This window comes from Saccopteryx leptura, chromosome 9 (genome assembly GCF_036850995.1).
Source record: "Saccopteryx leptura isolate mSacLep1 chromosome 9, mSacLep1_pri_phased_curated, whole genome shotgun sequence".
Taxonomy (NCBI): Eukaryota; Metazoa; Chordata; class Mammalia; order Chiroptera; family Emballonuridae; genus Saccopteryx; species Saccopteryx leptura.
This window is the reverse complement of record NC_089511.1, coordinates 67,284,010-67,304,259: the sequence shown is the minus strand read 5'-3', so window position 1 is coordinate 67,304,259 and position 20,250 is coordinate 67,284,010. Positions and strand designations below refer to the sequence as shown.

The window sequence follows — 20,250 nt, the reverse complement described above, 5'->3', positions numbered from 1 at the left end:
CATTTACATTTAGTGTAATTATTGACACTTGTGGGTTCCCTATTGCCATTTTATAAATTGCTTTCTGTTAGTTTTGTATCTTGTTTGATTCTTCTCTTTTGTTTTTCTATCATTTGTTTTTGTTTGTTTGTATTCCATACTTCTTTCCTCTGTTGCTACCTTTTTTAAGTCAAGTGTTTTTGTGGTGGTTTTTTCAAGGGTGGTTACCATTAAGTAATGAAAAGGGTACCTACCATATTCATTGTAGTACCCTTTCTTATGAGTATTTCTGCGCTTCATCGTCCTTTGCTACTGTTAATCTTCATCCTTTCTCCCCCTTTTTTTTTCTTTTGTTGTCACAGTTTAAGTTTGGTTTTATTGTTTTCTTTGTGGAGCTGTTACTTGTGGTTATGTTTTCTTTTGTTCTTTGAATCTGGTTGGAAAACCCCCTTTAGTATTTCCTGGAGTGGGGGCTTTCTGATGATAAATTCTCTCATCTTTTCTGTATTTGTGAATATTTTTATATCTCCTTCGTACTTGAAGGATAGCTTTGATGGGTATAGTATTCTTGGCTGAAAGTTCCTCTCTTTCAGGGCTTTAAATATTGGGGTCCACTCTCTTCTAGCTTGTAGAGTTTCTGCTGAGAAATCTGATGATAATCTAATAGGCCTTCCTTTATATGTTGTATTCTTCTTTTCCCTGGCTGCCTTGAGAATTTTTTCTTTGTCATTGGTTTGTGTCATCTTCATTATGATGTGCCTTGGAGTGGGTTTGTTGTGCTTAAGAAAACTTGGTGTTCTGTTTGCTTCTTGAATTTGAGGCTTTAATTCTTTCCACAGGCTTGGGAAGTTCTCATCTATTATTTGTTTGAGTATTTTCTCCATTCCATTTTCTTTCTCTTCTCCCTCTGATATACCTATTATTCTTATGTTATTCTTTCTGATGGAGTCAGACAATTCCTGTAGGGCTTTCTCGTTTTTTATTATTTTTGAGTCTCTTTCTTCTTCTCTCTGTTGTGTCTCAAGTTGCTTGTCTTCTATTTCACTGATCCTGTCTTCTATCTGGGCTGTTCTATTAGCTAAGCTTGCTACCTCGTTTTTCATCTCTTGAATTGAGTTTTTCATTTCTGTTTGATTTGTTTTTATAGTTTCAATTTCCTTGGTAATATATTCTTTGTGATCGTTGAGTTGTTTTCTGATTTCCCTAAATTGCCTTTCTGTGTTTTCTTGTATATCTCTGAGTATTTTTAAGATTTCTATTTTAAATTCTCTGTCATTTGGCTCCAAGGCTTCCAATATGTTAAATCTTTTCTCCATAGATTTTTCCACATCAATTTGCGTTACCTCTCTGTCTTTTGTATCCATAATGTTCGATTTCCTTTTTCTTATTGGCATCTGAAGGTGGTCTTGATGATAGTGTTAATTAGAATTAATAAAAAATAAAAAGGAAAAAAAAAAAAAAGGAAAACACTCCACAAAAAAAAAGTAATAATTTATTATTTCCCCCTTTTTTCTCTCTTCTCTTCCCCTCCTCTCACCTCCTTAGGGAAATATTGTGATGACCTGTGAATTATACTATGCCAAATGGAACAAAAACTGCCTATAATGGAGGGCCTGATTTGGGGTGAAGAGTTCAAGGGGCAAAAAAGGGATTAGGGACCCACTAAATACAAAAAAAAAAAAAAAAAAAAGGGAGAAAATCTTAGACAAGCATAAAATGATTTGCCTGTAAGTGATGGTCGACCAAGAGATATAATGATAGGGATGAGAGGGAAACAGAAAAAAGGAGAGAAAAACTATAATTAAAGAAGAAAAAAACAAAAATAAAAACAATAAGCAAAAATCTGTTGTATTAAGTGGAGCGAAGACTAAATACAATGGAGACTTTGGTTTGGGAGGAATGCCAGTGAGCCAAAAAGCAATGCAAAAAGTGCCCAAAATGCCACAAAAACAAACAAATAAAGAAAACCCAAGAACAAAAGCAGAAGAAGAAAAAAAAGAACAACAACACCAAAAAAACCCCCATAAAAACTTGAGTCCCAAATCAAACAATCTGTTCGCGATTGAGGCCTAAATGGGAGGAAAAGCAAAAGGAGAAAAGAAGAAATGAATAGAAAGGAAAAAATAAGAGTAAGAGAGAAACGAAGGAAGAAAAAAAGGAAAGGAAAAAAAAACAAAAGGGGAGAGAGTGAGAGTCAAGGGCCCCGGAGTGCAACCCCAAAGGAGAGCTAGGATGAAGAAAAGAAACAAAATGTAACACTCATGGGCAGTGTAGTTCAAGAAAAGGGTAGCATAAGATGGGCAGAGAGCAAAAGGACCGAGGTGGAAGAAATAGAAACAACAACAAAGGCAACAAAATAGAAGAAAGAAACAACAACAACAAAGAATTAGTGGAACAAGTTATAAAGTCTGTGGATTTTTCTTGATTTTGAGAGGTTAACTTCTTCCTTTTTTCTTTTCTCTCCCTCTTTCTGGTCGGTGACTCTATACCCCAGGTTCTGCCCCTGTGTCATTCTTAGGTAGGAATTTGCAGTTGATGGGATTCTATGGCAATGTCATATAATTGGCTTTAGTCTCGCTGGTAGTCAAGGCTTGTTGGCGTTTGCAGAGTCCAACAATGAGAGAGTTTGCTTTCCTGGAGTCTCTTTCCTAGTCTCCCCTTCTTGAATTAGCAGCCTGATGATCCAGCTATGAGGCTGCCACTGCTTCTGTCTGGGGAGTAAGAGGCTCAAAGAGCTGGGAAATCCCCACTCTATCCTCACTCAGCGCAAGGCTCTGGGTAAGGCTTTGGCAGTCAGAGCCTCCAGCGTGATCAGGTGGGGCTGGGAGTCAATTGTTGTCAAGGTGACTGTTCAGCGCCTATCATTCAGTTGGACCACTCAACCCAGGCTTTCCACACTTGGTAGCCTGTTTTGGCTGGGAAGAAGAAGCACTAGTCGCTGTTTGCTTTATGGATCTTAATATCTGCCAAGTCCCTCTTGTTAGGAATATCCCTGAATATGGAGGCTCTGTCAATCAGAAGTTGCCCCCGCCCCTTTAGCGAAAGGCACTGAAAAATATCACGCCTCTTGTCTTGGATCGCTGAACTGGGAGAGATCTTATCAATTAGAGCCCCGTGGGTGCGTAGATTTCGTGGGTTAAGCTAATTTCAGTGATTGGATCCGCAGCTGTGCTCCAAAAAGAATTTCAGGCTGCCTGCGCCGCCCCTCCCCCAACGCTTGATTGTTAGCTTGAATGGCTGGGTGAGGTGCCCCGCCCCCGGGGAGAATCTCCTGACTAGGAAGGACAGCCTTGGCGCCGGCGCGGCGCGGGGCGAGTGCGCGGTTTCTCCGCACGCCAGTGGACGGGGACCGGGCGCGCGCGCAGTTTCTCAGCACGCCAGTGGACGCGGACCGGGCGCGCGCGCGGTTTCTCAGCACGCCAGTGGACCGGACCGCGGCGCGGGGCGAGTGCGCGGTTTCTCCGCACGCCAGTGGCCGGGGCCTCTCTGGATCGCGGCACCGGGCGTGCGGTTTCTCGTCACGCCAGTGGTCGGACCGTGGCACGGGGGGCCGCGCGCGCGCGGCTTCTCAGGGTATGCTGGGATGGCCGCCAGTGCCCAGGCTGCCGTCCCCGAGTGTGGGCGGGCAGCTGCACGTTTGGGTTGACTCACCACAGGTGTACTCCCTCCTGGGCAACAGTCCCTCTGCTTTCAGTGTGTGTGTGGAAGTCCGGAATGCTCCGAAGATAAAATTTTTCTGTTTCTAGTTGATAAATTTGTTGAGATTTTGGGGAGATCTGTCGGACGCGCTGCTCACGGCGCCATTTCCGTGGCATCTTGTTGTTGTTAAATGGTATGAGTTCTTCATATTTTTTTGGATGTTAGCCTCTTATTGGAAGAATTATTTGCAAATATCTTCCTCCAGTCTATTGGTTCCCTTTTTGTTTTGTTGATGGTTTCTTTTGCTGTGCAGAAGCTTTTTATTTTGATATGGACAACATATCAAATATGTTGTTTAGGGGGGACAGGTTGTGGTTGAAGAGAGTAAAAGGGGTCAAATATATAGTGACAAAAGGATACTAGACTTTGGATGGTGAGCACACAATTCAATATACAGATGATGTGTTGTAGAATTGTACACTTGAAACTTATACAGTCATATTAACCAATGGCATCCCAATAAAGTTAATAATAATAAAAAAAAATTATATTTAAATCTGAAGGAACATGAGAGGGATCAGGTAACTCTCTACCCCAGTGCACACATACCTATAACTTTTGGGAAAATGAGTCCTGGGAGAGTGAATATGACTCTTCTGTGGATGTAAACTCAGTTTAAAGCAAAGTAAACTTCTAACTAGCTTCCAATCCAGAGTTCCTTCTGTAACTTTGTACTGACTATTTGATCTCTTGGTGCCTCTATTGTCTCAGCAGTGAAATGAGAATACTGATAGAGCCTTTCTCAATCAATTAAAAATTTGAATGCAAATCAAGTACTTAGAAACTGTGCCTGGAATATTGCAAACTCTCAATAATGTTAGTCGTATGAGTCCTACACTATTTAACTATTTTCACTGAAATTTCAGAAATCAAATAGAAATGAAAAAACAAAAAAGGTTGTCACACCAAAAGGGAGGGTGTGTAGCTTGTCTCCACAAAGAATTAAATAATCTATAACATTTAAAAAGACTTCTTTATCTGGTAGTGCTACTTTCCTTAAGAAAAACTAAGTCAACATCTTGTTATCAAGATAGAGTTTAGATAAAATATTACAATGCAATCTGTGCTCATTTTGTCATTTTTGACACTAGATAGATTTTTATGAAAAATACATACTTGATTGTGGCATACCAGGCTGTGTGAGGTCTAAAGCTTATTCAATTTTGAGAACCGCCTTTAAGAAAAAGTGAGTATTAATTTAGAACGCAAAAATGAATAATAGGTTACTAATTTTAAATTTTGAAAAATACCAAAATATTACAAAATCTAGAAAAGTGATATAAAATATACACTATTATCTGCCAGACACATTTCCATGAATCTTTTTTCTTTCCTTCTCTTTTCTTATCCTTTCACTTTTTCTTTTTTCCATTCCTCTTTCTTCCTTAATTCTTTCTTTTCTTTTTGCTGTACACTGTTGATTTCCTTTTATATAACATTTATTTTGTAATATTCCTTTCTGTCAACAAACTAGGAAATTGATTCAGTCATTGTTTTTTCCTACTTGTTTAGAAAGGTTTGAGGAAAGAGCGAGCATGCGATTAGGAGAGATAAAGGTTCTGTCACAATGCAGTGTCAGCACCACAAGGATCGTATAGTAAAGGATATATATGGAGGTGACTGTAAACCTTTCAAAATTAGCCCACTAATCCAAACTAAATGTGCACTCAACTCAGCTTCTCTTAGCTGGATCACAAAATATTTGTGGCAAATTTACCAGAACAAATGACCACATGAACCCATTTCTAGGGCCTTTCCAGCATGTTAGCTGGAACCTGTAGAGATGAGAGGCCCTGAAATACAAACTTTTGATACCTGGAGGGAAACAAAGAAAACGTTGAGACAGTCTAAAAATCCTAAAGATTCTGAAGCAAGTTTAGATGGTTACGAGTTTCCCACAACAAGTGAGAACAAGATGTAATAAAAATTCTCCATCTGATTTAATAGAAAAATGCAAATAATACACAATTATATTAAATGTAAACTGTAACTGAAAAATATATTTTGGTCACATGCCCCAACAGAAAGGGTAGGGAGCCTGAAGTTGGTAAAATGAGAGCTGGTGAAACTAAGCTTGCTTTTGCCGGGGGTGACCTGTAACCCAATGCACATCTAACAGGAACCACTTTGTTTTTTTTTGTTTTTTGTTTTGTTTTGTTTTGTTTTTTACAGAGGCAGAGATAGACAGGGACAGACAGACAGGAACGGAGATGAGAAGCATCAATCATTAGTTTTTCGTTGAGCATTGCGACTTCTTAGTTGTTCATTGAATGCTTTCTCGTATGTGCCTTGACTGCGGGCCTTCAGCAGACCGAGCAATCCCTCGCTGGAGCCAGCAACCTTGGGTCCAAGCTGGTGAGCATTTTGCTCAAGCCAGATGAGCCCGTGCTCAAGCTGGCGACCTTGGGGTCTCAAACCTGGGTCCTTCCGCATCCCAGTCTGACGCTCTATCCACTGTGCCACCACTTGGTCAGGCACAGGAGCCACTTTGAGCAGGCCTCTACTAAGAAGAAGAAATGACGATCAGTCAGAAAGAGAATCAGCGTCCAACACAGCCTCTATCAGTGAGCATAGACAGGAAGTGTAGTTAGGATAGCAGAAGGCACATACAAAGAGGACGGGACTGAGAAGAGGCCTCAGCAGGTCCTTGGGGTTCCATATTTACTACTATCTCCTTGCTCACCTCCTTTGCTGTTCTTGCTTGCCTGGCAAAATCCCACTCAATCCCCCACTCCTTTTTTTGGTCGGGACTGAAAATAGGAAACTATTTAAAAGGCTATTGAAGTAATCCTGTTAAGATAATAGATCCTGAAGTTTAAAGAAACTGTCTCAAAGATGAAATGACTGACTAGGGGTTTCACAGGCTCATGTACACATCTCAACCAAAATCTAACAGAAAACACATCAGAAAGTAACATAATTTATTTCAGTCATGTTTTGTCAGCATGAGCAGGACGTAAGAATGGTCTTTTTCCCCTTCTAGATAAAGAGAAAATTATGCTAGGAGTGTAGCACTGGGATAAAGATTTTTTTTTTCCTCTCAAACAGGGTTAGCGTATCTTCTGAATTTTGTCTGCTTTTAGATTTAAGCTAAATAGCAGGAGAGTCAAGTAGGATATAGAGTTTTCTCATAGTACAGTGTTGAATCAGATAAATTGGATCAGCAGCAGAACTGAAAATGTTCTTAAAAAATATAGCTTGTCTTGTCTTCATGATTCCATATCCCCACGGAGGGTTCCACACCAGCACTACTGGAAAAGTATCCTTCTCTCTGTGAACATCAGCACAACCACATGTATGCATACTTGTCCAATTACAGAGATAATGGAACACCAGACACCAGAGCCTTGCAAAATACGCAAACGTACATTGTAAGTTAATAGCTTAATAAAACTCTAAAACTGGAGTCAAGGAAAACTGTACAGTAGTTATTTCTGAAAATAGTGTGTGTTTTCTTAGAATTTAATGTGTTTTTCTTTCATAAAAAGAAATAAAGAAGAAAATATAATATTTAAAACCGCAAATTTTTTTTTCCTCCTCTACCTCCAATAATTTGTTGTAAGCCACTTCAGTCAAGTGCAGCCTTTAGGTTACTTGGTAGAAAAAGTTTCTTTCATTGTTTCATTTTATGTTGATAAAATCTGAATCCTGTGTCTAATATACCGCTACACTAATAATTTTCTGTTTTGCAAATTCAAAAGTTGTTTTTAGTTCTCATTATTCTTGACTGTACTACATTTGACCTTCTGAAAAAAAATTTTTCTCATATGTATTCTTTAAAATCTTAGTTTTCTAACTCCTTGGTGATTCTTTTTCTCATCTTTATCACTTCCACTTTGTGGGTACTTTCCAAAAGTGTTTTTCTCCTTCCTTTTTCCATTGTATCCTTTGAGTTATTTTTTTTCCAATTTATTTAGTATTGCCTCTCTGCTTAACATTCCCCAGGAGGTGAGATTACTCACTTGTAGGTTATTTATGGTATTCCTTCTTCCCAAAGGGAAACACCTTATACTGATTTCTACATAGTTTCAAATTTCAGTACATGGAGGTATCTTTCCTGTGTAGCTGGTACTTGTCCCATGAATTACAGAGCATCTTGAACTTTCTTCTATAATAGTCTTTACGTTATAGCATTTATTATATATTTCGGTGGTTCTCAGAGTGAGAGCCCCACCAGTGGCAATACTATCACCTAGAAATTTGTTAGAAATGCAAATTATTAAACTCCAGGGTGCTAATTAGAAATAGACTAATTAGAAACTCTAGGGTGTGGCTTAGGAATCTGTTTTCACAAACCCTCAAGGCAGTGGTTCTCAAACTTTTTGAAGTCGGGGCACATTTAAAATCCTACAAATAATTGTTGGTGCGCTATATACAAATTTCTGAGAAATATGTTATAATAATTAAGTCAAATATTAAATAAAAAAATATAAAGTGCAGGCATGCTTTTATGGTAATTAAACAAAACAAATACAACAAAATTAAATTTATTCTGACATTAAAAAACATTTTTATGTTACATTTTTTGAGTTATGCTTTTTAGAATTAGTAAAAAAAGAGGGGTTAAAAAATAAAAATAAAAACTACAAAAACATTATCTTTTTATATATATAGATACATTCTTAGTAAGATTTAGTAAATTTGGCAGGTCCCGGAGCAAATGTGTTAAGTTTTTTCATTCTTGTGTTTATGAAAAACATGAGCCTGATATGTCCTAGCTATTTCTTCAATGTTTGGGCATATATTTGAAAGGCAAACTCTCATTTCCTCATTAATACATTGAAGAATTCCTCTCTTTTTACTCTTAATTGTGTTGAGGGTAGAAAGTCCTAATTTACATAAATAGGATGTTAAAAATTGTAGTAAAATGTTCAAAGCTTTTTAAAGATATTGCCACATATTTTTCTTTTATAGAAATCCAAAAGGCTTTGAGAAACAATTCCTTATGTTTAATCATCAATCCAAAACCCCCACCATACATATCATCTTAACTTTATATCAAACAAAATATAGAAGAAACTTGCCTTCAGTCTTTCTGGGGAACATGGGGGGTATGGTAAACAATCCAACACCACAGCTTAACAGCCTTTTGTAACCTAATCAGGCAAGTGAGGTGGGGGGTTGGGCAGACTGTCAGTTTACAGCCAATTCCTCATACCTCTGTCCCCCCAAAATCTAAACTCCAAAAACTCTGTTGGTTTTTTGGTCCCCAACAGGCACATATTTCTCCAGAATACCATAGGGCACACCTGAAAATCTTCTAGGGCATACCAGTGCACCCTGGTGCACAATTTGAGAACCACAGCCTCAAGGTGATTCTGAATTAGGGTTTCTCAGAACTATTAGTATGTTACAATTGCCTAGTTTTCCCTTGATTCCCCTACTAGATTATGGGCTGTTTTAGAAACTATAGTGTAATCATTTTTATTGGGATGTTGTTAGTATCCAGTGCAGAATCTGATACATTACTGCTGCATAGTAATAATTTCTTTCAATGAATAAACAAATGAATGACAACTTTTTTATGAGCTACAATTTTATTTCTCTGATTGCTCACTATATAATTTGTATGGAGAGCCAAGAGTCATTTCAAAGTCAACATCTGTGATAGGAAAGTTGACATCTAATACCACTCAGCAGCACTATCCTCCAAAAAAAATTGCACATGTCTGGCTCTACACCCCTCACTGACTTTATAATTCTGCCACCTCTCCTTTTCTGTCTATACTCTAATCATTCTCTCCATTAGTCATGGACAAGCTTTAATAACCATTTTTTTTTGAAGAAGAAGAACCATTTATTTTGAGAATATAACTAAAATATATCCACCATAAAAATTAGAACAATTTAAAAATTCAGTTACACAAAATAAAATAAACTACACTGGATGTCCCCCCACTCCGAGACTACTGCTAATTGTTGCATGTATTCATTTAACTTTTATTTTTAGCATGTTTGCTAGAAATGGCACCCTAGGAAGTATAATGTTTTGTAATATGCAGTTATTACACTATTGTAGAGGCATTTCCAAGTTCTTAAATATTGTTTCTAAAATTCGTTAACTCCTGCATAATATTTTTGGCAATAATTAACCTATCCTTATCCTCCTTTAGTTAATCAAAAGTCCCATCAAAGCCTTTTGATTGCATTCACCATTGCAGTCTAGGCTCTTTTTACTTCTGTAACCTATTGCTGTAGTCTTCTATGCCAAATTTATTTTCTAAAGTGTAATTTTGAGCAAATTGCTCAAAAGTTACAATGATTCTCCAGTGCTTTCCAAATAACAGTACAGTTTTGAGTCAGACAGTCAAGGATTCCTGCAGGCTCTAGGAAAGACGTCTCTCCATTCTCACAGCATTTCCTCTATTTTCTAACCTTTTGAATCTTACCACTTCTCTGTCTCAGCATTCTTTCACACCAGTGATTTTACTTAAATTTCTACTTTAATTTTGCTAAAATTGCAAACTTCTTACCCATACCACCAATCCTTATCCCTTTCTCTGCTCTGTTTTTTCTCCTTAGTTCTTATAGCTATCTAACAGACCATATATTGTATTTATTTAACTTGATGATTGACTGTCTCCCCAACTTAATATAAGCTTTATTAAGGCAATGGTTTTTGCTTGTGTCTTGTTCATTACCATATCCCTAAAATCTGAAACAGTACTGGATACATAAAAGATACTCAAAATATATTTGGCATATTGAATGAACTCATGAATGAACAAATAAATATATAATAAATTTCTACTGCAAAAATTCAACAAATCCTCAAGGAAGTCAGAACTCTTACTTTTGCTGAAGAAGATCTCTTGCTGAACCCAGAGTTCTCTCCAACTAAGCCATCCTCAGCACCTGAGGCTCATATTTGTACCAATAAAGCCACTGGCTGCAAGAGGAAAAGAGAGAGAGAACAGGGAGAGGGAGGGGGAAGAGAAGCAGATAGTCACTTTATCATGTATGCCCTGAACAAGGATTGAACCCAGGACATCTTGCATGCCAGACTGATGCTCTATCCACTGAGCAAACCAGCCAAGGATGATACTTTCACTTTTAATAACAGGAAAAATGGCAAAATGTCCTCACATATAACTCTTTTTTTCACTTTTGATAATAATTTTATTTTATTTAGACAACTTAATTTTAGAACTATTTCTTGAGTGTCAATGCATTAAGAACTGCAAGAGATACAAAGATAAATGGTATCTGTCATTAAGGAGTTTTTATATTACTCAACAAGAAGGGCAACACATAATTATAACTCAATTCTATATGCCATATATGTCATGAGTACAAATAATAGTTACATAGGATTTAGTCACTGTGTGTGGGGGGGAGCATGGGCAGCAGCCCACACAACCTTATGGTCCCATGCTGCCTCCACCTCCTGCAAATCTGCCACCATCTGTGTAACACTCTTGATGGGCTGTCCTGCGTAGTGACTCAAGATAGTCACTAGAGACCCCAAAGGGGCAGACAGGGCACTACAGAGACTACAGAGACTAAGGTCCCTTATTCCTGCCATAAACACTTCCTCATTTGGCCCACAGGACCTCAGGTTGAAAGAAGCATTCTTCATTCCTAGTTCCTAGAGGAACTGCTGCAGCTCAGTATATGACTGTCACCAACTCACTGCCCCCAGCAAGTCTCCAGCATTCTTCCAGGCTGTATTAATGGCTGCCATCAACCATTCTAATAGGTTTTCTGGGTTTTCATGACAGTCCTGAAGATGCTGCCTCAAGGAGAAGTGCATGATAGTGGCAGCTAACTTCCCCATCTCTATTGCAGAGGGTATAATGCCATCCATCCCTATGTCCCACAACTTCAGTAACCAAGCTGCCAGGCACTCATTGGGTTTCTGCCTGAATTTTGCTTCTAACTTCATCAACTCTCTCTGGGTGTAGGCTAGACCACAGAGTATTTAGTTACTTGTGGAGAGGGTTGTGCCTGCCCCTGAGGCACTTTTGGCTGCTGGGTTTTTACATTCTGGGTGACCACCAGGAGGCTTTGAATCAACTGACAGCAGTTTCATCCCAAATCTCCACCTCTCCCTTCCTCAGTGACCTCTTCAGTTCCTGAAGCTGTTGGCTCTTGGCCTAAAGCTAACACTGGAGCTTTGCAACCCAGAATTGTTTTTTCTAACAATGGCTGATGCCAGCACTCAGTTTCTAGGGAAAACTGGATTTCTCAAACCAGCAATTCCTTTGCAAGCAATTGTTCCAGTTCCAGGTACTATTGGTGTTCATCCTGCATTTCACACTGAAGCTCTCAAAAGCAGTCAGTCTTCTTCTCCAGCAACTGTTGTGGTTCCTGCCACTGCCATTGCTCAGTCTGCAGCTTATCCTGGAGCATTAGACTTTGTACAGCCTCTCATAGAGTGCTTTTGGTTTCTGCTTGCTGGGCTATAAAAAACATTTAGTCCATGGCTCCCAAAAGGATAGCCACAGGAAACCACATGCTCAAAACAACCACTCCTCTATTCTACCCTACAAGGATGTCAGCAGCCCCATACTGATTTGATCCGAATCCTGTACCCTATGCCAGATGTAATGTTGATGGCCAAGACCAGGCAGGTTCACAATGAATTTGGGCAGATGGTAGAAGAACTGTGGAGTTGGAAAGCATTCTGCCATTCCTGTTTAATGGATTTTCACAATGGTAAATGAACAAACAGGCAGGGGAAATCTTCTCATACCATCAGGTGAATATATAGCAAAAGGGCCCCTCACAGTGGCAGGCAAGCAATCTTCCCTGAGGGCAAGTATCCACCGCCTTACACGGGCTATACTCATGTGATTCTGCCACATGCTCATGCACTAATCACACAAAGTGCAAACGATCAAGCTTAACACAGCTGTTTTTCCAATAGCAGAACACCAAGGTTGTGGGTTCCATCTTCAGTCAGTGCACATACAGAAGGACTAATGAATGCACAACAAAGTGGAACAACAAAAGAACACATTTCTCTCTCTCCCCCTCCTCTCTGTTTCTCTGAAATCAATTAATTAAAAAAAGAAAAAATAAACATATCTATTTTTTTAAGAATAGCTGTTTTCTGCACCATGGTATCTATTCCCAAATAAATCACTCTGCAAATATTCTACATCTTTACAGATTATTAATGCTGCACTTGCTTTGGCTGCAAGACCCAAAAGTCAAGTGGTCAAAAACACCATGGAAATGTATAAGCACACATGGGAGAGTCATATCCATGTCCTCACAGAAGCTGTAGATGACATCACAAGCATTGATGACTTCCTTGCTGTATCCGGTAGGCTTTTTATTTATTTTTAATTTATATGTTTGCTCTAGTCGATTTTCTGAAAGGAATAGTACTGAATATAATTAATTTCATGCAATACAATGAGACTTTCTTATTGCCTACTGCTGCTGCATATGATCTGTTTTTAGGTAATGAGCCTAATACTTGTAATCCTTACAACTCATCAATTTACATGGTCTTTCTAAAAGAAACCTCTTGAGCAAAGCATCATTGAAAATAGTAGCTGAAAATCCTAGATATCTCCTGGTTTTTCAAATAAATAATCATTTTTTCTTTTCATACTGATATCTCTTAATTTTTTAACACTTCTTTTCCAACGAAAGTTGTCTCCAATCAGATATATATAAATATATATATTTATTATATATATGTATTAATGGGAAAGCACTTTATTGATTTGATATACAATGTGTACTTCAACTACCTGTGTATATATTTGCATAGTGGTGATCTAAAGAACCAAATGAACAAGTCTAAACATCTGACTACATCAGTAACAGAGAGACTTGAGGTTCCACATCAAGCCCAGATGATTCTCATCTCAGATGACTCTCCCCACAGGATTGCAAAATTGTTCTCCTAACATCCTGTCCTCAGAAGCATAACTCAGGTTTTAATTCTACTGTTGTAACAGCAAAGAACTAAATGCTTTTTAATATTTTTAATTTTTATTCTTAGAATAATAACTTTTTATATAAAGCAAGTTCTAATAAATTTCTTTCATCATTTTATCTTTTCCAAATTTTCTGATGTATTCTATCCAACTTGCTGTGTTGATTACTTTTATATGTGTATATATTCCCATCCTGAACAGTAGTTCTAGAACTCTAGTGTGTTTTCATAATTCATTAATGAAAAAAATATAGATGCTAATTATTTTATCTTTGTAGAGTGAAAACCTTTGCAAATAATATAAAATATTTGGGAGAAAATTTTAAACTCTTTGATTCCACTACTGAGAAATAACAATCACTGTAATCTGATTTATTTCCATCCAGCATTTATATCTATATTATATACATTAATATGTAGAGATAAATATATATTTATATTTATGTCTACATTTACATATTTATGTATATATGATATATACATAGTGTATATATAAATACGTTTTAAAATAATTTTCATGACATGTGTATAATATATAAATTATATATATAAATTCAGCCAAATATTACATGTACAAAGACAAATCACATTATGCAGAGTGAAATAAGTAAATCAGAAAGAGCTAAGAGCTGTATGATTTCATACATAGGTGGGAAACAAAATTGAAACTCGTGGACATAGATAAGAATGTACTGGTTACCAAAGGTAGAGGGAAGGGAGGAGAGGGATGAGGTGGGGGAGGAGGAGGACATAAAGAGAAACAAATATAAGGTGACAGAAGATGATTTGACTTTCGGTGATGGGTATACAGCATAATCGACTGTCCAAATGACGTGGAGATGTTTTCTCTAAATCTATGTAATCTGGTTGACCAATGTCCTCCTATTAAATTTAATTTTCTAATAAAAAAAGACAAATAATTTATGTGTGTATGTATAATATATATAAATTATTTGCCTTTTTACACATAATATTTGGCTGAATTTTTGTACATCATTGGATAACTTCAAAAATTATTCATTTGTTCTAAAAGGCTAGCATTTAGATAAATTGTAACTTTATAAACAATGCTATGTTAGGCCTATTTAGTTTACTCACTGTTATCTTAACATAGATTTTGTAATCTGAATCCATTCAACATATATTAGGGCAGTCAAATAATTTAGTTGTTCAGTGCTAGGTTGTGTTGTTTAGTTGGTACTTTTGGTTACAAAGCAGATAAATCTGCTCATGCTACTTGATGTAAAGGCACTTTTATTAGTATTCTGATGGCACAATAGGGAGATTCTCCTGGACAAACAATAACAGGAACCGTAATTGGCCATGTCTTATATAATTAGAGCCCTGAGAACCTGAGATCTAAGCAACTGCTTAGGTTCTCAGAGCCAGAACCATGGTTTTTCTTTTCATTGCTGGATTGCCATGATTTAGCAACCTTCTGAGTCTGCTACTTTCCATAAACAACTTGGATGCTTCAGAATTTTTTTACCTGCACATAAAAGAAAACTCATATAAAATTTGCTTAAAGAACAAAAACATTTCATTTGTTTTATGTAACTAGATGTTTAAGATAGTTGATTCTAGACTTACTAGCCCTTGCATAACAGAAGACTTGAACAGGAATAGTTCAGGTATGTGGAGAGAAGTATCTTATCCCTAACATTATTTAGAATTGTTCATAAAATGTAGTACTAGAAAGTGGTTTAGTATTTAATGTGTTTCATTACTGTTTTTAAATTCTCAACAGGCACTCCATTATTTTCTATAATGGGAGTAGACTGCTTCTACTTTCTTCTCATTTGAATACTCTAGTTGGTAATTGTTTAAGATTATTAATGGAACTTCTCTCATAGTTGTATCTCAAAGCATTACACAATACCACCTAAAGCAGGAAGGCAAAGTAGAATGTTGACCTGAACTTATCAAGAAGAAAATCTTTCCCAGATGCCTTTCATAAGACTCTCTGATCATAGGTTGAAATTTGATTGGTCCTATACCCTCTCCTCGACCAATCACTGGCCAAAACAAATGTGATTTCCATGATTGACTTAGAGAACTGATAAATATTCAGCAACAGACTGGGAGACCAGAGACAGCAGTAGTCCTAATTTGTAGCACTTGCTGAATTCTGTGAAATAAATACTTCCACATTGGCAGGTATCAAGCTAACAATGTAATGCCATTGAACTCTGAATGGAAAGAAATGCATTAAAACAGCTCTTTTGAGCTGTTATAAACAGATTCTAGCATGCCACTGGGTTTAGACTAGTCATAGTCCAACATTCCTGACTAGGCACTTACTATACAAACAAAATCAAAAGGTTTTATTCACAGAAAAGAAAGAAAAATGGTTGTTGACTAAAGGACAAAATATGTTTGCCCCAAACACTGAGTGGTATCTACTGCTTTTTCAGGTCTTTGTGCCCTCATTAACTTACCTTGTACTAGTTTAGCATGAGCTCCCGTATTATTTCTTGTTACATTATAGGTTTTCAACATCTGTTTCCACAGATAATGGTATCTTCCTTCCTAATTTTTCATCAGATCAATAAGAAAATATAGCTGGCTTCATACATTGTTTTTAGTTGTAAAGCTAGATTCTTAGGACCAGGCTGAAAGTCCCAAGTCCAAATCACAGGCCAACCAATGGATGGGTTATGTTTTTTCAGTTGGTTAATTATGGTTCAAATTACTGTGATGGGGGCGCCATAATCTGGTAGCTGTTGTGCAGAGCAGATTTTCTTAGAAAAAGTTACAGATGTGGTCAGGAGTGAGTGACTTTTCTGGTACTACTTTATATCTTTTATAGGATGTTATCTGTATTTACAGACTTCTGGTTCTGCAGTTTGCCAGGTAGAACAGACAAGTTGCTTCATAGAGTGTCTGAATGATTAATTACCTAGAAATATTATGTTTTCAAAATTTTTATAAAAATTCTACTTTTTCCTTGGGCTTTCTTTCAGTAGATAGCAATACTCAATTCTTTTTTTACATATAAGAATGAAAAATAGGGGTGCTGAAAGGATTCTTACTTTCTCTTGAGTCAGTGTGAAAATTTGTGGATTCTCAGCACACTAGCTCTCCATATTAAAATAGAGATAAAAATTAAAGCTTAAAAATGGTTAGAAAGTATTCTTGGACTTTTAACTATTATTTTATAGTCATTAGCAAAGGTAGAGATCACACTGATAAAATGGTTGCCTTCTAACAATGTGTTATAAAGAGTAAATTGTCAAATATATATATTTCCAAAGTGAGAAGTGGGAGGCGGCAGACAGACAGACTTCCGCATGCACCGGACTGGGATGCACCCGATGGGTATCTACCGGCATGCCCACCAGGGGGCAATGCACGGCCCATCTGGGGCGTTGCTCTGCTGCAACTGGAGCCATTATAGTGCCTGAGGTGGAGGCCATGCAGCCATTCTCAGAGCCTGGGACAACTTTTGCTCCAATGGAGCAGTGGCTGCAGGAGGGAAAGAGAAAGAGAGAGAGAAAGGAGAGAGGGAAGGGTGGAGAAGCAGATGGGTGCTTTTCCTGTGCGCCCTGGCTGGGAATCGAATCTGCGAGTTTCAAATGCTGGGCCGACACTCTACCACTGAGCCAACCAGCCAGGGCCAAAATTGTCAAATATTGACTCTTGAAATAGGGTATTTTTAATACTAAATATTTTTATTTATCTATTGCAATCCCAAATATAGAAATCTAATTGATGATTTTAAAATTGTATGTTTATATAATCACCAAATTTTTCATGATACAAAATAAAAATAGTACTTTTCATTTTTTTTTGTTCTCTGCTATATGTAAAAAACTCCAAACATAAGTACAATTAGTTCTTTCTTGAAAATCATAAGAAATATAGCCACCTCACCAATTTATTACATATTTTTTAAATTTACATGTAAAAATAAAATGAAACAAATAATCTAAACCTACTTTCAAAAGCAAAGAGATGTTTAGCAAACTGTCCTCTGTAATTCAGTTGTCAAAAGAGGCCTTTTATACAGTGTGTCCATAAAGTCATGGTGCACTTTTGACCGGTCACAGGAAAGCAACAAAAGACAATAGAAATGTGAAATCTGCACCAAATAAAATAAAAACTTTCCCAGTTTCATACCTATTCAGTGCAGTTCGATGTGGACTCACACACAGACTTTTTAGGGCTCCTTAGGTAGCTATCCCGTATAGCCTCTACAGACTCGTCACTGACTGATGGCCTACCAGAACGGGGTTTCTCCACCAAACTGCCGGTTTCCTTCAACTGCTTATTCCACCAAGTAATGTTATTCCTATGTGGTGGTGCTTTGTTATAAATGCACCGATATTCACGTTGCACTTTGGTCACGGATTCGAATTTAGTGAGCCACAGAACACACTGAACTTTCCTCTGTGCTGTCCACATCTCCACTGGCATGGCCGTGCGCTGCTCCTCTGTATACATGGTGTTACATCATCATCTGCGCATGTGCACATGTTGCCACATCATCCTACAGGAATTGGGAGGGTTTTTCTTTGGTGCAGATTTCACATTTCTATTGTCTTTTGTTACTTTCCTGTGACTGGTCAAAAGTGCACCATGACTTTACAAACATACTGTAGTTTAGAATTATTTAGTAAGTATCATTTCACAGATAATTAGAAAATTCTTCCAAAGATATTGGTCCCTCAAATTGTTCCTCATGGTGACAGACTTTTTCTTACATTATTCACTATGTTTTTTATCACTCTCTGAAAATACATGTAACAAAATACCTATAAGAAAGTCTCTGGTCTGAAGATTCTTTGAACACATCAGTCTGTCTTCTGTACAGACAGAAAATATGTCTACTTGATGAGATTTGAGAAGCTCTGTCTTTTCATCATGTCCTGATGCCTGAAGTCCACACTATTGGTTGTTCATTTGGGAATATAAAAACATTCAAAATCTGTGTTTAAGATGCAAATTGGAAGAGGTAATATATTAACACATGCAACAGCGATTTTAACCATTGCATTAACTGATTCATAGTAAACAATTGTCCTAAACAACTGAATTTAAAAAAAGTAAACCTGATAGAAGGGGGAATGGTTTGGACCATAAGAACTATTGAACAATTACTAAGAACTGATTAAATGTGAAGGTTTTGCTCTTTTTCAGATTTCTTTCTTTCTTTATTCATTAAATATTTATTACATAATTTTAAGTGCTACCCTCTATGAATGGTATTGGAGACTTAATAATGAATAATAGCTACTGGGAGAGAACTTTCAAGTGAACTGTGACAATGGGGACTGTTGGAAAGGGTGTTATAGGATGAATGAAGAAAACCAGGGACACAGTTTGGAATTTTCTGAAAGAAAGATTGACCATTTATTGATTAAAATCAGCACTGTTATCCCCTTACTGTAAAAGGTGTCCTTTTTAAACATAACATCATATTGACTCTGTGAATTATAGTATTGAAGGATTCTTCAATATCTTTATTCCATGTCCTATATTTCTCTTTATATCCATTTTCTTCTATATCCACTGCTATTACTCCAGTTCTATCCATTATGTCTTAGTTGAATTGCCATATAATCTTTCTAATTGAATTCTTGCTTCCAGAGTTTTTCTTAGAGGTTTTCAATAGGTATTTGCAAGATTAATTTTGGGGGCTTTTGTATTATGCTTTTATTAAATGTGTTTAGCCATGGGATGAATATATTTTAAAATCTTCAATTTATGACAAATAACTTTAATCAATAATTATCACAATGTTCTGTGATCTTGACTTAGTGACAGAAAGAAACTCTGATGCTGCCATAAAAAATGTACTAACAAAAACCTCTGTGTTCATGACATTGTGGTGAACATGATCTTTGGCTTGTACAATATTATATATAAGTCATTTGACAAAGAAAAATAAATTTTTAATTATTTTATATCAATACCAAATAAACAAATAACAGTGTTAGAAAAATTAAAATTTTAAATTAATTGCATATACACTAAATACTGTTATGTACTAACATAATGTATATGGAATAGGTTTTGGGATAAGAGATGACTGATACAGTATATATTTATACAAATAGAAATTGTATACTAGAATTATAATTATTTTTATACATTCACTTGTATATCCCTTCAACATACATTTTAACTGATTAAAGGCATCAAGACATGTAATGTTTCAATATAAATACATTCTTTTAAAATTGAGGTTTGAAATTATATTCTGCAATAAAACATTTTGATAAAAATATATTGAATATCAACTATGGGCAAGGCAGTATGTAGGGAGGAGGAAGAGGACATAAAAATAGAAAAGACATAATGCTTGTTTTCAGAGAACTTACAATTTAGTATATGTAAAGCAGTTTCCAAAACATTATAATAGCCTATAAATAAAATGTACAATGAGTGCTGCTGGAACATTAGGGTGCCAAAAGAAACATTTTTAAGGAGATAGTAGTTGAACTGAGTTGTTGAATTGAACCTTGAAGAAATTGGAATGGCATCCCAGGGATATAAAACCATGTGAAAGCACAGTGTTTGAGGGACAGCCCAGTCGGCCAGTATTGGAGGAACAGAGCACACATCGAGATTGGTACTGGGCTCAAAAGCAACAGATACCATTATATAATAACCTTGAACATTTGTAGGAGATTGTAAATGATATAAAATTTTAAATAGTAATGTCCATAGAATGC

The 20,250-nt window shown here is 36.7% G+C and overlaps 1 protein-coding gene across 3 annotated transcripts in view; it reads left to right on the top strand.

Annotated features, from left to right (window-relative positions):
- CTNNA3 (catenin alpha 3) overlaps positions 1-20,250 on the top strand; it is a 2,003,993-nt gene that overhangs the window by 1,266,475 nt on the left and 717,268 nt on the right. For all 3 annotated transcript variants that reach the window (XM_066349268.1, XM_066349266.1, XM_066349267.1), the window contains exon 11: positions 12,793-12,949. In XM_066349268.1, the coding sequence (XP_066205365.1) occupies positions 12,793-12,949 (157 nt within the window). The remainder of the gene's footprint in view (positions 1-12,792; positions 12,950-20,250) is intronic.